Source organism: Heterocephalus glaber, unplaced genomic scaffold (genome assembly GCF_053883595.1).
Source record: "Heterocephalus glaber isolate CG9 unplaced genomic scaffold, H.glaber_assembly_v1.0 deba00000937, whole genome shotgun sequence".
NCBI lineage: Eukaryota > Metazoa > Chordata > Mammalia > Rodentia > Bathyergidae > Heterocephalus > Heterocephalus glaber.
Window position 1 is genome coordinate 1,982,767 of NW_028258173.1, and position 21,105 is coordinate 2,003,871.

The 21,105-nt window shown below is 43.1% G+C and overlaps 1 protein-coding gene across 5 annotated transcripts in view; it reads right to left on the reverse strand.

Moving 5' to 3' along the window:
* Window positions 1-21,105, reverse strand: part of Rptor (regulatory associated protein of MTOR complex 1) — a 371,772-nt gene that overhangs the window by 195,053 nt on the left and 155,614 nt on the right. For all 5 annotated transcript variants that reach the window (XM_021241190.2, XM_013078167.3, XM_004860899.4 and 2 more), the window contains one exon: window positions 7,257-7,403. In XM_021241190.2, the coding sequence (XP_021096849.2) occupies window positions 7,257-7,403 (147 nt within the window). The remainder of the gene's footprint in view (window positions 1-7,256; window positions 7,404-21,105) is intronic.

Genomic DNA, 21,105 nt, shown 5'->3' on the forward strand with positions numbered 1-21,105 from the left:
CCCACCAGGCACAGGGCACTTTGGGGGCAGAAGCCACAGCAACTTTCCTTAGGGTCCTATTCTTCATACTCTAACTCAGAAGAGTTCACTTCTTACACTGATGAGCTAAATATCTTGTTTAAACCACTTGAGCATCTTGTTGTCCATCAACACTCACTGCATCTCTGCTGAGTGAACTGTAATGAACTGAGTCATCAGAGTCCTGGCTCCTTCAGAGTGACAGGACCATAGGAAGCTTTTGTTTCCATTAGCGAGTGAGAAAGGGAAAGCTGGGGAAAGCTGCAACAGTTCAGCATAAACATGTATGTTCTTCCCTATCCTCAGTCTACCCTACCTGACTGACCCACACACCTGCACTCATGCTCCCCTTTCTACAACTAACTCCATCTTGTTACAAAGGGAACATGTCTACAAAGACGGTAGGCACAAAAACTATTATGTGCACATATGTGTGCATGTGTGAAAGTGTATGCATGTGTGTACTTGTGTATGTTATGTGCATACATGTGAATGTACATGCATAGGTGTGTGTATAAGTGTACACGTGGGTAATTGTGTATCCATGCATACTTTTTGTATATGTGTATGACCGCACATGTACATATAGACCTGTGTGTGTATGCACACGTGCATGTGTGCGCACCTGTTCTCCCCACTGGTTTGGGCAGTGTGTCTCCAATGGTGGAAACAGGTCTGTCCTCTGTCTTCCCCGTGTATCTTCTCAGCAGCACACTCAGCAGCTGACTCTCCCTGCCCACAGGAATGTTTCCTCCCACCCCACATCCAGAGCACCTGCTCTTGGTTTTCTTCATTCTCTCCTGGCCTCCTCTCCTGTTCCCTGGGACTCGCAAAGCATTGCAGCACTGGATGCTGCCTCTCCTCTCCAGGCACTCACACCTCCTGGCTTCAGCCTCAGTCCACCCAGGGATGCCTCCAACACCTTCCAGCACGCACTGGGGTGGGGTCTCTGAAGGGACCTCAAACTCCACATGACTCCACACCCTCACCCAGCCCCCAGCCTGGTAGTCTTCCTGGCTCAGGGAATAACTGTTCCGCTCTACTTGTACCAAAGTGTTGTGAACACCTTTCTTTTCCTTCCACAAGCACATCACTCTTCTTCCACCATGGGCCCTGCTCAGTCACCATATCCTTGTCCCTGCCATGGCTCCCTGACTTCTCCCTACTTCCAGCCCTGCCCAGCATCTGGCCAGTATCTATATGGCTGCCCAAGTGATCTTTGCTCCACTTGTTTATTATGTCAGTGGACTTTAGTTAAGTGTTGACCACAGGCTGGACATTATGCTGGACCATGTGCCACTCCTTGCTCTCAGCCCTCAGTGGTTCCCCCACACTCAGATCCTACATGGGGCACCTGAGTCCCAGGGAGCAGCCAGCCCACCTGCCTCCCACAGGACAGACAGCCTGGGACACACAGCAACAGCAGGTTCACTCTGCTCTACTTGTCACAATGAGAATAATAGATCATCATAAGGCTCCAGTATGGAAGAGAATAATAAAAATAAACCAAAAGAAAAACATTATACTGGAGGAAACAGATAATATAGAAAAGCAGAGACCAGCTTTATAAAATCCACAAATTCATATCACTTAAAAATTGAAGGAGAAAGTAAAAATATTATAAAGCAGCTGCTGGCTCATTTCCTTGCCTACAAATGATTAAAGTAGAGGAGAAAGGACATAAGCCATGAAAATGGAAACGTGGAAGACAGAGACAAGCAAGGCTTGAGTTGCTGCAGCATGAGCACTGTGGATCCTGCCCTAAAGCGTGAATGCCATAACCATGGCGAGACCACGGAGAAAACGGCAATGAAGAAACATGTCTGTTGACAGGTAACCTAAGGATGAACCTATGGCATTCATAAGTCACGGGCGTACATTGTAATACCACAAATTACCTTGTAAACACAGAGGATCACCTTCATGGAGAATTTTGATAGCCAAACAGTGGACTCGACTACAGTAGTAGAAGGTATGATATTTCAAAATACAAACTGCTTAGCCCTGTGGGGTATAGCCTTAACACTTTTTCAGAAAACCCAACAATCTGGACATTTTTGTCAGAATGACTAGTTACAGTGACTGACATACAAGGAGAATCACCCCATACTGGTTCACATCAGAATATCTGTAAGGAGAACAGGTGGTTAGGTGTTGCACCCAGCAGTGCTGCAGCCCCCAGCCTATGTCTGCTGGGATGAGGAGTGTCTCAGACAAGCTTCTGTGCTGCAGGACCAGACTCCACAACAGTATCAGACAGGGGTACAACGTGCATGGAGCCAATACAAGTAAAGCCTTGCAAAATGTCAATGAGTGGCAGGAGAAAGGGCCTGACTGACGGGCCCAACGTCAATCAAAGATTCTTCCTAAGGCATGGCAACCCAGTCTCCTCCAGGAAGGGACTCTTCTTCTGCCAGGCTACTATGGAGAGGCTATCCCCACATCAGTGCTGAATCAAACGAAGATGGTGACATTCAGGTGTTGGTATTCCTGGGACAGTTGAGTATAAATGCATCTGCCTCTGCCTATTACTGAGAAGAACACCTGTCTAAATCTGATTCCACCATACTGCTGTCTCAGTGGAGATGAGAGATGTAACTGCCCTTGGGAAGCAGCCACTAGAAAGCAGCAGACCTGATGGACAGCATTGAATAAAGACCACTTCAAAGAGGACCGGCTTATTTACAATTTGGCCTTCCTTTTCAGCTGACAGACCAAGGATTAAATGTCTGAGACAAAAGTTGTTGGGAAAGTACTTGAATGCTCTTTTTTTTCTTTCTTTCCCATTCATTCAACACATATTTATATATTCAACATATTTACAGAGGGGGGAGTACTGTGACTATGTATATCCCTTTAATGCCTTTTATCTGTATGGTAATAGTTGACCCTTTGGATTTTTGATAGCAACAGTAGGATTGCTTTAAGAGTGAAAATGACCTAAAATTCCACATGCACACTGTTAATAACATATATAGCACAATGTGAATGCCATTCCTCAGCACATAATCCAGGGTCCATTCCCAACTCCATTCTCTTTTCTTACTCCCATGCTCTATATCTGTGTTGGCTTTGTGACCCAACTGTCACCAATGGAGTCTAGAGGAAAGTCTGCATTTACTGTCTAATGAGGGAGACAGGTGTCCAGCTTTGCCCCTAGCCCACTCCATCCTGCTGCAGAGACAGATGAAGTGCCTCCAACTGTGGTGGGCAGGTGGCAGTCTTGAGGATAAAGCACCAGTCAATGAAGGATGCCAGAGAGGAAGAGAGGAAGATGACAGGGGGCACTGCTTAAGTAGTAAATCATTTGGCTCAGAGATCTTATTAGTAAAAGAGACAAACTGTTATTTCTTTAAAAATCAACAGTGAGTTTACCACTGCTTATAGCTGAAGGCTGTTAATGCAAACATGGCCTGGAAAGATCCTTTCTGGGTGGGTACTTCTACTCTGGTAGAACAAAGGAGAGCATCAAGAAAGAGAAAGAGGTGTGTCCAGAACACAGTGTATATACCCAGGGGAGCTGGGTAGCAGCTGAAGGAGGCCTGTGGACAGCCGTCAGTGGAAGTGGTGGTAGAGGGCTTGGAACAAGGGTCTTTGGGGAAGGACACCCTCTGACATTGAGAATCTGGAGACTGAGTGAGTTAGTCAGCTTTTTGTCACTGCGACAAAATACCTGACTAGATAGCTTAAGGAGAAAAGATTTACTTTGGCTCATAGTTTTAGAGGTTTCAGTCCATGGTCAGCTGGCTCCAGGGCTGACACATCATAGCAGAAGGGTATAGTAGAGGAAAGCCGCTCACTTCATGGCAGTCAGGAAGCAGAATGGAAGGGAAGAGCCAGAGAAGAGACACACCCCTCAGAGGCACGGCCCCAGTGACCCACTGACTCCAACTGAGCCCCACCTAACAGCCCATTCAGCTGAAGAACTCATCAGTGGCCTAAGTCACTGATAAGGTTAGTGTCCTTAATATAAGAGCACTTGAGGGATACTTCAAATTTAAACCATAACATTGAGAATATATTAAAGATCCATATATAATTCAAGAAGAAAAAAGACTACAGGAAGACCAAACAAACTGCCACAAAAATGGTAATCACAGCACCCTATCCAGGCACTCAGTGAACATGCAATGAAATTCAATGTTTATCATCTTACAAACTCCATACACCCAGCACAGAAGACCTGGTTATTGTCAGAGAACAAAAGATAATTACAAGAGTAAAAGTACAGAGACAGAGCTGGGAAGAAAAAAGGGAAAAGAAAGTAGAAGGAAGGTAAGAGTTTTAAAAACAAGGCATTAACTATTAGTGATAAAACTAGAAATAAAAACATATAGATATTATTCAATACTGCAAAATTTACAACATACACAGAAACCAAAGAGAGCGCTATCTGGAAAATCAGGAAGAGTAGCCAGTGACAAGCAGGAAGGGTAGCTAGTTCTCTTCAGTTGAGGACTTTCTCTTTAGAATCCACTGTCAAACACAAATATATATTAATTAAAACTGCCACATAATATATTTCTGCATTATCAGTCTTCCATCTGATTTCTCTAGCTCCTACGGAGAAGTCACTAGAGGGAGTTCCGCCTTGGTTTTGGGTTACAGCAGATGGGTCCACAATGGGTGAGCCTAGAATCAGGAGCATCTGTGTATGCTCTGCAGCTAAGGAGGGAGGGAAGAGTTCAAAGAGATGCCTTTTGGACAGAGTCCCAGCTTGGAAGGCCTGGGGCCAGGGACTATTTTATTCATTATAAAGAAGCCCTCTGCATGCTTTAATTCTTTAAACCATAGGATGTATTAATTTGGCAAAATAAAAATATTTCTTTAAAAAAGAACACTGACAGCAGAGAGACTTGAAGGTTTTCTTTAATTTTCAAATTACAAAATAATATGACACAATGAAAAATATAAGACAGACTCCTGAGTGACAGACACGCATTTTTCTGACTATAATGAAATTTCAATTGTGTGCAATAAATTATGCTGTGCTTTTATGCAGTCATCTTCTATTTAGCCTACAGAGAAAGAAGCACATGACAAACAAACCTCCAGGGCCAGAACAGCACTTGCCACTAAGAACATGAAAGTTGATGATCAGCTCCAGAAATTTATGTCACTTATATTTGTTTGTCTTATTATTTTCGAGGTTTTTGTGTTCCAAATAACCACTTTCCTGCATTATAGTTAATCATTTTCCACTCACTTCTTTCTTTCCTCCCTTTTTTTTAAAACTACCAATGTAATCCTCAATTCAATCAGGGTGCCACAAAGACCAAAGGGAAGTATGGGGATTTGATCCCCCATAGACTCTCTTCATTTTTTAAACATCTACACAAAGCATTTACTCACCAATTTCTCTCAGGTCACGTATTATACAACAAAAAGTATTGAAATATATTGCAAATTTACAAAGAAGTTGGTTAGCTGTAGAAGGAGAAATAGTCTAAAAGAATACACCTAACAGGCCACCTAGGATGTCTGTTTCTGGAGCAAAGAGTAAATGACTAAAGTGAACATTAAGATATTAGCTGGGAGCCAATTTTATCATTTCAACTTCTGCTGCTTATGCAAGAGACTGACTGAACAATAGCCAATAATAGTAGGTGTGATAAACACAAGGTTGATCTATGTTGTAATTATAAAAAGAGCGAAGATAAAAATCAGAGCCAATTATAAAACATACGCTGTAACACTGTGCTACTTCCACTTGCTGCCTCAGTTAACGTTCTTTTCCATTTCATCTCCTTCATGAGGAACAAGTCAATTAAATTTTTGTTTTTCAAAAACGACGTGCATGTAAATCTTTTTTTGTTACACTTAAGAAATGAACACCATCTTAGGCTGATTAATCCTTACAGCATTTCAGAGAACACATACAGCCCTGATAGAGCACACGCCCCCAGTGCTGGGAAGAAAGCTTTAAAAGGATTCATCAGTAGAAAGGTAAGTCTCTGGCTGAAAGGGAAGAGGGTCCATATTCAACATACTTTAATTAACAAAGGCTGATGGACTGGACTTTTCATTGACCATTCCTCTTGGCTCAGAAACTGAGAATAAAAAGTCAGGCAAGATTCTTTGGCATTTTTACTGAAATATTATAAATATAAAAAATTATTGCAATGTTTATTGCTTGATGTGAAGAAACAGAAATTACTTCTCAGGGCTTAGGGCTTTGGGCTTTTTAGTGTTCATTAGACAACCTACCCTTGGGTAAACCCAGATGAAATGCCTGAGAATAAGGTAAAAAATTGGTGATACAAAATTTGATCTTTCTCCTCTTATGATAGAATGCAAAGCAAAGATGCAAGCAAACAAACCCGTGGCTCTCAGTGCCATTTCCAAGCACAAAGGGCATTATATTTATCAGTCACTCTTATGCAGTATCCCGAATAAGGACTTAATTTACAGATACAAAATATTAAACTGTAGACATGTTAACTGTAAATTCTACCGAACAGAATTTCAGATTTTGGTACTGACTCTTACAGCATTATCCTCTGATGAAATGTGAAAAACAAAACAATACATTAAAATGGAACAGACCCAAAAAGGCTTGAGGAAACATACCGAAGAACATTTTTTTGTTGTTGTTGTTCCTGGATTGAGAATTTCTTGCATTGCAACCAATCAGAATTCATGGCCCCCTGGAGGCTACAGAATATTTTATTCTGACACTCCTGTGTAGGCCACAGGCTGGAGGCCTCTTAATTGAAACGGCCTCCTCAATTTCTCTTTAGAATTCACCATTTAATTCAAGCATCAAATATTAATTAAAACAACCAGGCAAAACATCACCTCATTATCCGAGCACTGCTCAGGCTCTGGCTCCTTACATGGGAGCTACTGGTGGCAGCTGTTTTAGTTTTAACTATCTTGCTTGGTGACTTTGGTTAAAAAACTCAAAAGAAACGAGTAACAAAGATGCGAGTGAAAATGAAGATTGGAATTGAAGAAATGCGTCTATTTCTCCTAACATAAATGTGTATTATTTTGACACTGTCTTATAGGCAGAGACCAATGTAGCAGTACCAACTCTGTTAATGGTATGACCTCATGTAGAACATGATGTAAAACAGGTTCATCAGCTTGCTCTGACAACCTCCCCAGTGCCCATTAAATGTGCCACCGGACCCTCAGAATACGGTGGCCTTCCTCATTCTTACAATGTCCAGCACCCCGACCTCCCACCTGACCCTCGCCCCAGGGGAACAAAAAGGAAACCTGTCCACACTTGCCTCTAGCTCCTGCTCCCTCTGCAGCGCAAACTGCTTGAAGGACTTGACGATCAGGCCAGCATTAGAGCAGTCATAGACGAAGATGGATGGGCTGCCCATCCATGTCTGTAGGTCATAGATGGACAGAGGGATATACTGAGTATAGTTCTGGAAAACAAACAGAGTATAGATGGGTTACAAGTACATCTCATGAGCTAGGCTGCTGACCAGCATGTGTACATTAAAGAAGGAATAACATATCATGCCTCATCATTGGACAGATGTTCTTCAGTTATCATTCTTACAAAAGTATACATAACAGCAAGCCAGATGTCTCTGTATCTTCTTACATGGTATCTTACTTCAGCAATGCCAACAGCTGGATAGCTTTCCATGTTCGCTTCTGCAGCCCTGGAGTTGCTCTGTAGGTGCCCTGGCTTCCCCTTAGAAGATGGGCTTGTGTCCACTGCTCTGTGTATCCCATGGCCATTGCTTATCACTTTAAAGGATATGTGTGCTATTAACACCATCTCTCTGTAGCTGTTCTATGCTTATAAGACACAATGCCTCATTTACACAGAAAATCAGCTTTGAAGAGTTTATCAAGTCCTCAAATGTGCATGATTTCAGAGATGCCCACAAGTACTTTATCTTCTAGGTGATTTAAAAAAATGACACACAGAGACACAAGTGGGTTTGGCCTCGTAAATTTTTGTTTTTGTTTTTGGTACCAGGGATCTAACTCAGGACCTTGCGCTTGCACAGCAGGCGCAGGAACCACTGAGCTAAATCCCCGGCCCTGGCCTTGTAAATTTTTTTCAAATCACAAACAATAAACTATTAACACTAAACTACCATGTGAGACATTTTTCTGGACATACTGTTCTGTTCTGAAAAGACTCTAGTGATTACTTGTAAGCACAGCAGGGAAAGTTCTTGTCTCACAAGAAAAATGCCTAAAATGTTCACTCAAAACAGTATTTTAAAGCAATTCACAGAATACCTTTGCTGACCTTTCCTTGGACATCAACAACGTAAGTGGAAAAACTGACAGGAATCAAATTATGCACACTTAGATTAAAGGTGAGTTTGTTTCTGAGCAGCTGAGGACAAATACCGCCTCTGGTATTGCCTATGGGTTGTTTATGGCTCAGCAGGAAGACAAGAAGGTCAAGTGAGGCCTGGGGAAATGTGGTGGCAGGGTGGCCTGCAGCTCACACAACATGCACAGCGAAGAACCCAGGCCTGAGTCGCCTCTGAGACAGGACCATGCAATGTGCCACCAGCAGAGGTGCGCAGACATCTACAGTGGATGCGGGCCACTCTGCGCATACTCTGCCATCTCATTTGTGACACCGTCCTCATTTGGAGGATTGTTTACAATCACTGCAGTCTGTGAGGGAACACCTGGAAATGTTCTCTAAGTAAACTCTCCCTGAAGGATTCTAAATATGTCAATTCTCCCCTAATGAATCCATACCGTCCAAGCAAGCACAATCAAAACACCCGCAGGAGTTTTCCTTTAATAGAATTTGACAAGTTGATTCTAAAGTGAGTGCAGAAGAGAAATGAACAAGATTAGAAAAAAATTTTACTAAAGAATAATGAATAGATGGTTCCGGCGCCTGCCTCACAAGTGCAAGGTTCCAAGTTTGATCCCCAGTACAAAAATGAATGGAGACTCGGTACTACCAGATATTAAATACACTATAAATTTATGGTAATTACAGGCTAGCATTAGTGAGGGTAAGACAAACAAATCAACAGAACAGAAAGCCTAGAATAGACCCACATACATAACTATAATGACAGTGGCATTTCAAATCAGTAAAAAAGGAATGAACAGTTCAGTAAGTGATGCTGGAGAATTAACCATCTGATATTGCCACCTCAGATTCTATACACAAAAAAATCAGGGTGGACTAAAACCCAAAATGTAAAAGAATAGAATATTTTTATTCTGGGCTAAGAAAAGTCTTCTTTAGTCAAAAAATCAAGAAGTCTTGCAGAAATGGACCAACAGATACAATGATATACAAATGATATAATTCTGATAAAAACACATAGCAATGAATGGCAAGCTCAACAGAAAAGTGACAGAATTTATACTTGAAAGGTGTGTATAAGCTTCTGCTACAGATCAACAAAGACAAAAACAACAACAAAAACAAACACACAGGTAGACGATCTGAGCAGTCAATCCACAGAGCAAATGTGAATGATCAATGATTACAAACCAAGCTTCACACTCAACTGATCATGGAAATATAAACTATGGGAATCAGTCTACTGATGTATCCATCCATCCATCCATCATCCATCCATCCTATTGTGTTTTCATCCTGCAACCTGGAAAGATGAAAGATGGATAATACTCCATGTTGACAAAGATGTGTTGATTCATCACTGAACAGGGCACTCATTCAATGGTGGGAATGAAAATTGAGGAAACTTTTTTTGGAAGCCAAGTTTGCAGTACTGATAAAACTTTAAAATCTACATACATTTTAACTACTTTGGGTGTCCACATTATAGGAATATTAGCATTTGCACAGTACCAGAGATACTGGTACTAGTAAAAAACTGTGAGCTACCTGGATGCCACTGTGTAGAGACTAATGATCTAGTTATTTGTTTTCCCTCTCTTCCCTATTGAGCAGACTCCTACCTGAACACAGTGCCCAATTTCCTTTGCATCTAAGTTCCAACCTGCAGCTAAATTCTGGCCAATGGGACACGAGCAGAAGTGATGTGTTCACATTATAAATGTTGCCCCTGGTGCCCATCCTGGGGGATGTGAATATGGTAAACATCTCTGACAGTGCTGAGGATGACAGCTGAAGTACAGCAGAGCTGGGAGATGGAAGGAGCCTAGGCCCAAATGGAAATCAAATCCCAGGAGAGAGTAGCTTAACCTAGAGCCTTTCTGGATCCTAATACATCCAATATAAAAGAAGCAATAGGCATGCTACATGCGGTAGTGCATGCCGGTGGTTCCAGCTACTCAAGAGGATAATGTGGGAGGATAGCTTGAGTCAAGGAGTTCAAGGACTGCCTGGGCACACCAATATTCTGCCTCAAAATGAGGCTACTTTTATAAGCACTCATATAGAAAAAGATGTCAGGGGCTTATTGTGCTTTTTAAAATATAGATCTTGGAACACTGTAGTTTATATAGTTTCATTTTGTGTGACGAAAAAGAAGAGCTATGAATGTAAAGTGCTGTGCCCCCACCACCAGGCCAGCACTTCACACATCATGAAATGCAGCAACTCTGTGCTGATGAATGAACCAATCACCTGAATGGTGCTGAAAGAAGAAGTACCAAACTGCTACAGCTGTTTTCTCAGGGAGGTTAAGGTGTGGAGGACATGTCACCATTACTTCTTTAATGCTTCTGTGTGGCCATCTTTCATAGTAGAAATTAATTCAGTTTAAAAAGCCCGAATGCAAGCAGACTGTCCATAGGGAAGAAAGGGGCAGCCTCTGGGTTTCAGGACCAGACCTGCAGGCTCCTTCCTGGTCTTCAGTGAGGAGGATGGCATGTCACCTGCATCAGTAAAGATGATTCAGCAGGGGCCACATCTGACAGCCCCTGGACCAAGCCAGCAGGGCCCACAAACAGGTCTCCCTGGGTGCAGATGTCCACGCTCCTCCCTGATCTTCAGTGAGCTGGGCCGTCGTGCCTGCTGGAGTACAGGTGCTTTGGTGGTGCCTGATCCTGATATGAGCCAAGACGGCACACTAACAGGACTCCCTGGGCTGAGGCCGAGAAGAGCAATTTACTTGAGCAGGGTGCTCTATGCTAGCAGGAAGAAGGACTATGGCAGCAACCGGGAATCAGTGGCTGTTATGCACTGAAAACACTATGTGCTGTTCATAAATGTCCCGCAAGGTCCTAGGCCAGTGGTGGCAAATCTATGGCACTCATGCCACAGTGGGCTGTCTGTATCATGGAAAGGTTTGCCATCACTGTCCTAGGCCCTGCAGGGAATCTGAGTGCAGATCACCCAGTCCTCATCACTGTTGGTACAGTATCATCTAGGTGACACCATCACCTTTCCTGCCTTACAGGTGTAAGCCCACAGGTCCCACAGGCAGCAAAGGGGCAGGAAATAAAATAGCCTATTTTCTACATTTGCAAAAATCAAAAGTTATGTTTAAATTTTGAGGCACAAAGTTAATCAGTGGTGATTCATTAAAGTAACGAAGTATTAATACATCTGGAAAACCATTAATGACTTTCACTTTCGGCCTCTACGACTTGCTAGCAGCGAAGGCTGGGGCCCCAAGTGATCTTGCCCCCAGGTGAACCAGCACCGTAGCCTTCTCCATCTGAAGGGACCCAAAAAGGCAACGTGGCAAAAGTTTTAGTCTTGGCCTCGTGACTTTGCTTATAAGGGACTTTCATCGCATATAATGCCACAGGAAGCCCCTTGCAGAGAATGGCCGAAAAGCAAATGCCTCTCTGGCCCTTCCTGAGTGGTGCTGCGGGCATCGGGACCACTCTGTGTAGGCTGTTTTGTGTACTGCACACGTCCAGCTCTACCCACTACGCCCCAGAGTACTCACCCCTTCCCAGGAATGACAATCGAAAAGGGCTCCAAGCTGGCACAGTGGCATACATGCCCAGCTATGCAGAACACAGAAGGATTCCAAGTTCGAGAGCTTAGGAGTAGAGCGTCCTGGGTTTAATCACTAGTACCTTTAAAAAATCTCTAGGCCCTGTCAAATGCCCCTAAGAGGAAAATCTCCCTGGTTCAGAACCACTGGCTTGGAAGAGACAATTTCATTTAAAATGTTAGCTGTGTATGTTAAGTTTAGTAAGATTGCAACAATTTGGAAGTCTGTATCCCTTAGGGAGTATAAAATCAACTCTATTAAACCACTGTGAGGAAAATGACCTTGGAGAGCTCATCCTTATTAGAACATGAGCATGTGGATCTCACTTCCCATCTCGAAGAGATCCCGAGTAGTTTGTCAAGCCCCAGGCCAAAATTACAGCCTGTAAACCAGCAAAGGGAAGCAGCAAATTATAGCCTTGGTGCTTCGGGAGTGAGCCTGCAGAAGCAGGAGGCAGAGACCACATCCAAGGTGCACTGTCCTCTGTCCCTGGAATATTCCTGCAGCAAATGGGAGGTGCCAACTCAGACAAGCAGGTGCATCTGAAACCCTGGGGTACACTGAAGGTCACCCAAAACACCGAGGGTTTTTGTGGAGGGCTGGTTCCACCTCCACCCAAAATTAAACATACAGAGAATTCCTAATCAAAGCATCTCTCCTTTCTCTCAGAAAAGCATATTCAAGGCCATGTTTTCATTTCAAACAAAGAAACAAAAATGGGTTTTAGATAATTTATTCATTAAAATCCACTTTATCTGTCAGATTATATTAACCATTGGGGGAAAAATAGTCCACTTGCTTCATCAGACTGTCACCACAGACAGCGACAACCATGAGGACAGCCATAGCTGGAAAGGCCCAGCCCGTAATAGGCATGCGATGCCTCTCCCCACAAACTGGGCAACCACGGGCAGGGCCTGTTCCTCTCTAGTCCAGGGAGCCCCAGGATCGCTCACAGCTCATGGATCCTCGGTGGGAGAGTGAGGATATGTTCTAGTTTATTAAATGAATTGGGGGAGTTTTATCTGTCACACTACAAACTGGAAGACAATGTAAAAAGGCTTTACATGCCTGGTTATGCAAAAAAGATGGGGACAGAGAAGGGGCGCAACCTGCCACTCACAAGCCATCCTGCAGGGAGGGCAGGCATAATACTGCAGTGGACAAGGGTGGGAGGATCTGGCTTCATGGAGCCAAGTGTCCCATGGGTAAGAAGGTGCGGACAGCACACAGGTCCCCCACATTACGCCCCCGACTGGCGAACCTGAACACAGGTGTGTGCAGCAGCTCAGACTCTGCAGTGGGGGGCACTCCAGCACCAGGAGGGCTGGCCACACAGACACCACTGGCTTGCAGACTCCTAGAACCACTGCTGTCAGGATGGGAAAACTCACAAGTGTGGACTTTTTGGCTACAGGGGGAGATCGCCACTGGCTGATGACATGGGTCTCCAGGTGGCCTCACCCAAGCTTGGTCTGGTCATTTCGTTAACTGTGCAAAAATACCATCCTGCTTGATACAAACTGACATTTTCAGTGTTCGCTTGGCAGTGTTTTCTTCAGCATAAATAAAATGTCTGCCAGGTGTGGTGGTACAACCCTATAATCCCAGCACTCTGGGAGGCTGAGGCAGGAGGATCACAAATTTAATCCCAGTCTGTACAACTTAAAAATAAAAGATAAAGGGCTGGGGATTTAGCCCAGTGGTTCTGTCGCCTGCCTCGCAAGCGCAAGGACCCGAGTTCGATCCCCGGTACCAAAAAAATAAAAATGAAAAATTAAAATAAAACATATTTTTTTAAAAGGGGAGGGAGAGGGCCTAGGGATGCAGCTCAGTGTGAAGGCCTTGGGTTCAATCCCTAGTACCACAATCAGTCAAAATATCAAGTGTGTCAGAGGTGGTGGCCGTGGAAGAGGAGTAGGGCGCTATCATGTCTTTTGTCTCCCTGGGCTCTCGGGCACATCTGGCCTTGGCCTGGGTCAGAGCCTTGCACATGGGCAGCTGCGGCCTCTGCATCATTTGTAGTTTGCTTCCTCCTCTTGCTGTCCATCTTCTTTCCCCTCCCCTCTTTCCCTCACTCCTCTGCCTCAGAGAAAGCTGTGCTGCCTCCAGTTTGCCAGCTGAATGCCCTCTCTGCCCCGAGCTGATTTCTGCATACTTTCCTCTTTCTCACACTCGGCTCCACTGACTTACACTCTTTAGTCTTTGGCCTTTCTTGGACTCCTCTTCTATCTACAGATATTAGTTTCCTCCTCCCGAAACAAAACACTCTCCGCTCCTGTTCCTACTTCAAGTCACCATCCGACAGACTCCTCGAATCACACCTTTTCTTTTCTTCTTTCTTTTTTTCTCTCTCCCTCCCCCCATCTCTCTTTTACTTTTGCTTTTTTGTTTTTTTGAAATAGGGTCTCACTGTGCAGTCCAGGTTTGCCTTGAACTCACCATCCTCCTGCCTCAGCCTTTTTCTTATTGCAAAAATCACATTATGGAGAAAACTAGAAAAAGTATAAGTATTCAATAATATCACCAAAATTCTTCAAAAATAGCCTATTCTAGTCCCTAATCATTCACTTCCCATTCACTCCTTAAAATTTAGATCCTATATTGATGGGTAGATGTGGACAAATATGGATGGGCATAGCATGAGATGGATCCCAGCTCTGCAGCATGGTCACTCGAGTACAAGAGCACATCCACAGCCCACAACTTGGTTTCTGAGTACTATTCTCAAAGAGACCAAGGGTCTGGGGGAAGTATCCGATGCCAAGGCCCATTCCAGAGAAAAGACTAGAAAAGCCCAGAGCATCTTGTAGTACTAGGAAGAAATTATTCAAAGAATAACAAGGACATATCAAAAGGACACACGTGCTAGCCTCTAGGGACTCCCACTGCTTACATGTAGGATAATTTCAGAATCAAAAGACCTTAAAATTAAAGAAAAAATTTTTTTAAATACTTGTCATATCAAAAAGATACCAGAAAGAGCAATCAGTGGTCCAAGCTGGAATAATTTGAGCAACCAAATAAATGATAATAATACTTAATTATAACCCAAGAATAAACAAATATTCCTAAATCCATGCTAATATTAACAGGTAAGTGAGAGGAGGATAAATAAATAGGAGGAGAAGCAACCCTTTTGCAGAAAAGGATTCCAGTTAATAACCATGGAAGGACAGAGGGAGGAGAGTGGCCCCACCAGAAGGGCAAAGAGTGAGTGCGGAACGGAGATGTCTGTTCAAGGAGACAACAGCTCTGTGCCTGATCTCAAGGCACCTCCCCAGATATCTACTAATTACAAAGGAGAAAACAGTAACTTTATGGTGGATGCAGCACTGCCTTAGCCAAGCAATCAAAGAGGTATCATCAGCGATAAGAATCATCTGCCACATGTACCACAGACTGAGAAGAGAACATCCCATCAGTATTCTCTCCAAAAAATATTTAACCTTAGTCTAATCAAGAGGAGCTATTAGACCCCTAAACCAAAAGGCATTTCTGCAGAACAGCTTAACAGTACTCTTCAAGGTGTCTGGGGAAGACCAGGACATGGGACATCTAATGCAACATGAGGTCCTGCTGGGAACCAGGACAGAAAAGACCATCTTGGAAAAAGAGGTGAAATGGAGTCATCTGCAGCATGGCCAGTAGGACATAAGGATGTGCATTTGCCAGGGTCAAGTGCTATGTGGAGGTCACACGTGATGCCCCTGGGAAGCTGGATGAAGGCACAGGAACTCCTCACTGCATTTGCAATTCTCATGCTCATCTAGAGCTATTTCAAACGTAAAATGCAAGAACGTATATAAATCTAGTTACTATCCCAACCTCTCTCCATTATTATGGCAAATCTCCAAATGCTGTGTCCTGCGGCCTCTTTTACAGTTTTGTCCCACTAACACCTGTGAAGCACTTGCCCTCAAGCATGCAGCCCTCCCTGGCCCCAACTCAGGTCTCACTACAGAAATGTACGCCCATTAACAGACTTAATAAACTTCTGCATTCCTTTCTTTTCACCCCAACATCTGGCTGGTTGCCACCTTTAGCTGGTTTCTTATACAGTCATTGGTTTGTTCTACAATAAGCCAAGAGGCTCAGAACTGGGACAAAGAGAGACCCTCAAAGTCCTGGTGATCCCAGGAACTTATAGGCTAGCTGGAGATCACAAGCTAGTAGATTCCGGGGAGGGGTGGGCAATATGATCAGGGCACGTACAGGTGGGAGTAAGGACCTCCGAGATCCCTCTGTAGACCTGGCGGGGGAAGGAAGGTGGTCTAGGGATGGAAGCGATGCCTGAACAGAGTCCTGAGGAACACGTAGGGGTGCTCAGGTGCAAAGGAGTTGGGAAGAGCTTCCAAGACTCCTCTCACTCTTGGATTCTGGAAGTGTTGTCAGTAATCATATTATTATTCTTACTAGTTCCCATGTGCCCTGAACTTTCAGAACTGACTGGCTTTGTGCTTTCTCTTGCTAAATTTTATCTTTTAAATATTCTTTTATTTTTAATTAACACATGGTAATTACACATATTTACAGGGCACAGTGTGATATTTCAATACATACATACAATGCATAATAATCAGATCAGGGAAGCTGGCATATCTATTATCTCAGGCATTTATCACCTCTGTGTTGGAAATATTTAATACCCTCTATACTAGCTATTTTAAAATATTCCATTAGCTATTACCAACCATAGTTATCCGATGTGCTACAGAACGTTAGAGGTCATTTCTCCTATCCAGCTGCTCCCTGTCCCTATTAACCATCTTCTCTCCACTCCTCCCACCTGGTCCAGCACACTCTCTCTCCCCAGACTGGGGTGACCACTATTCTACTCCTATTCTATGAGATCAACCCTTTTGCTTCCACATATGAATGAAAACTTGTAGAATCTGTTTCTTTGTGCCCGAGTTATTTCACTCAACATAATGCCTTCCGGTTCCATTCATGTTGTGGTAAATGACAGAATTTTAGCCTTTGGGGAGTCCCTTCTTCCATTAATGCTCATACATTTACTTCTCTGATGCTGCACACAAAAGACCCTTATCTGTTTCTAACTGGCCACTTATTGGCCAATCTGCAGCAGGTCCTAAATGTGAGCTGAAGGCAGCATTTTACATTACAGAGGTTGGCCCATCCTTACCTATACAGCAAAGGGCCATAGAGACCCAACCTCTTAGCAGCTACAGGCCAGGAGTACTCTGACAGGGAACAGCAGGAACTCAGACACATTTATCATATCCTTTGCTTTCAATTTATGAACAATATAACTGCAAGACTCGGGTTCTAGAAATGCCAGGACGGTGGTCCCCAATCTGTGATAATTATAATTTTGGAGATTTTTGATAAAACAAGACAGAGAACTGTCAAAAAGCAACTCAGGAAAGGCTGCACAGGCCCTCCTCCATTTACACAAGCACAGACCACACCAGACAGGAGCTGAGGCTCACACCAAGGAGTGCCAGTCTCACACAGACAGTTATTTTGTACTTGATTTGTAAGGCTGAAAAATGATACAATTCCTTCTGGAAATGGTGACTGCTAACATCAACCAAAAAAAGTGCTTAAGATTTTCTCAAACACACAAACTTTGGATACTTAAAGAAAATTCCACAGACTTTAAAATGCCGTTGGTTTCAAAGCAGTGTGCCAGTGGATGCACCAGGACCTATGTCCTCCGTGTTCTGAGCTGACCATTTCTGACCATACCAGCTCTGTGTTTGGAAGCAGTCTCCTCGCTGCATGAGCTCAACCAACCTACAAACAGTTCAAGGCTGATTAACTGAAGCAAATGTAGCTGGCCCAGGAGGAGTGTGCCCAAGGCTAGCTCAGCTGGTGACCAATGACCCCTGCACAGTCACCATAACCACCAGGGTTCTTCAACACTGTCACAGTCTACAAGCTGTGGACTTCCTCCCATCTCTTCTTTGATCCACGTTTTAGTGCAAAAGTGTTCACAGAGGGATGTTTTTTGGTAATGGAAACAAAACAAGAACCCCATGCCCACCAACAAGAGAATGGATCAATAAATGCAGAACATTTCCAAGTGGAATATTAACCTGACAGTGAACTAATTAAGGCACTGCAAAACAGTGTGGATCAATTTCAGAAATATAGAAGTTAAATTGAAAAAATTAGCAGCACTACATCTGATAACATTTACATAACACATTAACACTCAAGAGCAAGCAAAACCAAGCAGTACAGGGCAAAACTGGTTTTTTTGTGGGGGGGTGGGGTACTGGGGATCGAACTCGGGTCTTTGTGCTTGCAAGGCAGGCGGTGGAACCACTGAGCTAAATCCCCAGCCCCCAAATTTTTTTTATAAAGCACAAAATTAAAGACTGCAGTTTCAAGAGGAAGATTTGCTCAGGGAATGGGACTGTGGTCATGTAAAGTTCCTTCAATAGAATTAACTGCTGAGTTCCAGCGATGGGTATCGGGCCCACCAGGTTCGTGACTGCTAGAGTTTAATTTGGAATGTCCCCTAAAGGCCCACATAGTAAAGGCTTGCTCCCCAGGGTGGAAATGCTTTGGAGAAGTGCTGGGACCTTTAAGAGGTGGGACCCAGTGGGACGTCTTAGGTCACCAGGGATGTGCCCTCCAAGGAGACGGTCGGACCCAGGCTTTCCCCTCTTTCATTTCTGGCCATTCATTCCCACCACAGGCCCAGAGCAACAGGGCCAAGCAGTCATGGAATGACCTCCAAAACTGAGCCAAAATACCCCACGGGGTGTGTGTGTGTGTGTGTGTGTGTGTGTGTGTGTTCTGGGAACTGAACCCAGGGCCTTTGCACTGAACTATATCCCCAGTCCTTTTTATTTTTTTTAATTAAAAAAAAATTTTTAAAGACAAGATCGACCTAAGTTGTTGCCCAGGCTAGGCTTGAACTCATGATTCACCTGCCTCAGGCTCCCAGAGTCCTAGAATTACATGTGTACAATGCCACATCTGGGTTTTTTCTCTTTTGAAAACGAGTATCTCAGGATTTTTGTTACAGTGATGGAAAACTGACTGACACAGTAACTAACAACGATACATGTACACATTATACCCACATGAGCACACAGGTGTGAATTCAATAGCCAGGGGCCACTCTCACTATTCTTTAAACTTGTGTGTACTGTGCAAGCTACAGCCATTTTCAGGGAACCAAAGTAAGAGTCAGGACATTTCATGGTTTTCCCATTTACTCAGTGTCTATTTCTAACTGGGTATCCAATAATTCCTAGAGCAGCAGTAAATACTTTAGTAAACATATTACAAAATAAGTATCTGTAAGTAAATGTATTCTTAAAATGAAATATATGATTACAATACAGCATTTAAACCCCTGACTCAGGAGTCATCAACCACTGCCCACCTCAGAAGTGGCCAAGGAACTCAGTGCACCGAGACAGCTGTCACCAGCCTGCCCTTACCTCAGACATGCTGCACACCAGAAGGGTGAGGCACAGTTAAGAGCTGTGCTGAGAGAAACTCAGATCTTAAACCCTAAAAGGGATTCCACACCACGTGGTTATAAACCCACTGGGTAGGGGAAGTAAATAAATTGGAGCCACACGAGTCAGGATGCTGCATCCATAAACACAGTAGAATGGAAACAGCAAACTGTGTAAAATATGCAAAGTGATACCATTCGTAAAAAAATTTCAAGTGATGCACATGATTACTCAATATTATTGAAAATTACATATTCATATATTAAGACACACAAACATTAGCAATGATAACCCCTAACTCCAGCCAGCCACTGACACTGGTAGAAAGGGAAGGATATAGAGCCCAGAGGGCTCTATAATGTAATTTTTAAGCTGGACAGGTAGAGGTGGCAAATGTCTATTTTTCCTTTTTTTTTTTTGGTACTGGAGATCGAACTCGGGTCCTTGCGCTTGAGCAGCAGGCGGCGAAACCACTGAGCTAAATCCCCGGCCCGCAAATGTCTATTTTTATAAATGGTAAACAATTAAAGAGTAACAAAATCTTAGAAGAATCTATAGGTACATATTTAAAAAATAATTTGGGCAAGATGAAATCTTTCTACGTATTGCACAAAACCCAAAATCCCCATGGAAAGATACTGATAAATTTGATTGCACAAAATTGTAACCTTCTGTAATTGAAAAAAAAGAAAAAGAAAGTTAAACAATAAATGAGAGAAATATCTGCAACACATACAGCAGAGTAGTATACAGGCAACTATTACAAACCAACTACAAACCACCTCACAGGAACAATGGACAGCAGTAGCAAGAGTAATTTAAAGACTAAAAATATAAATGGTCAGTCAGAACATGACTTGGTTTGACTCATGAGCAAAGAAATGATAAAAAGATGCCACTTCCATCTATCCAAAAAAATGGAGAAGTTAAAAACACCAAATACTGGAGAAGGGCAGGAAAACACCCAGTTTTAAACACTACTAGTGCAAGTATACATGGACACAATCCTTATGGGGTATGTGGCTTTGACCTTGGGACTCCACTTCTAGGAATAAATTCAATTCCACATCTGTACTTAAAAAGGTACACAAAGATGAGTATCAAGAGTAGTATTATTATTTTTTTGGTACCTGGGATCGAACTCGGGACCTTGAGCTTGTGAGGCAGGTGGCAGAACCAGTGAGCTAAATCCCCAGCCCTATATTAAGATTATTAATGCAAGACTATTTTCAAAAACAAAAACTTTGAAACAACCTTGAAAGTACTTACCATGGGGGCTTAGTAAGTTTTGCCTGGCACATGTATTTTTTAAATTCAAACATTAAAAAGAATAAATAATATAAAAGATTAGTCAAGTAAATTAGGTTCAAAAATGGAAGGTCCTGAACACTGCAGACCTGTCTGTCTGTCTGTCATGATCTTTCAGGACCAGGGATTCAGCTCAGGGGAGAGTGCTTGCCTAGCATGTACAAGGCCCTGGGTTCAATTCCCACTATCACAAAGGGGGGAAAAAAGTTAAATCTCTCTCTCTCTATCTCTCTGAAAGGACATGTCAGGAATTATCACTAGGAGTAGGACAGGAGCTTAGAGGGAAGAAAAGAAAGAACTTTTATTATTCATTTTATACTTTTCTGCACCATTTTTTAAAATAATGATTTTTATAATGACAGTTAATTAAAGAAAATTGTTAAGAGTTTTATCTTCAAATATTTGAAACAACCTGTGCTCCCAATCTGGTTGTCTGTGAAGTCAAAGTTCCCTGTCAACAGCACAAACCACCGGCAAAGCATTAGGAAAGTGGC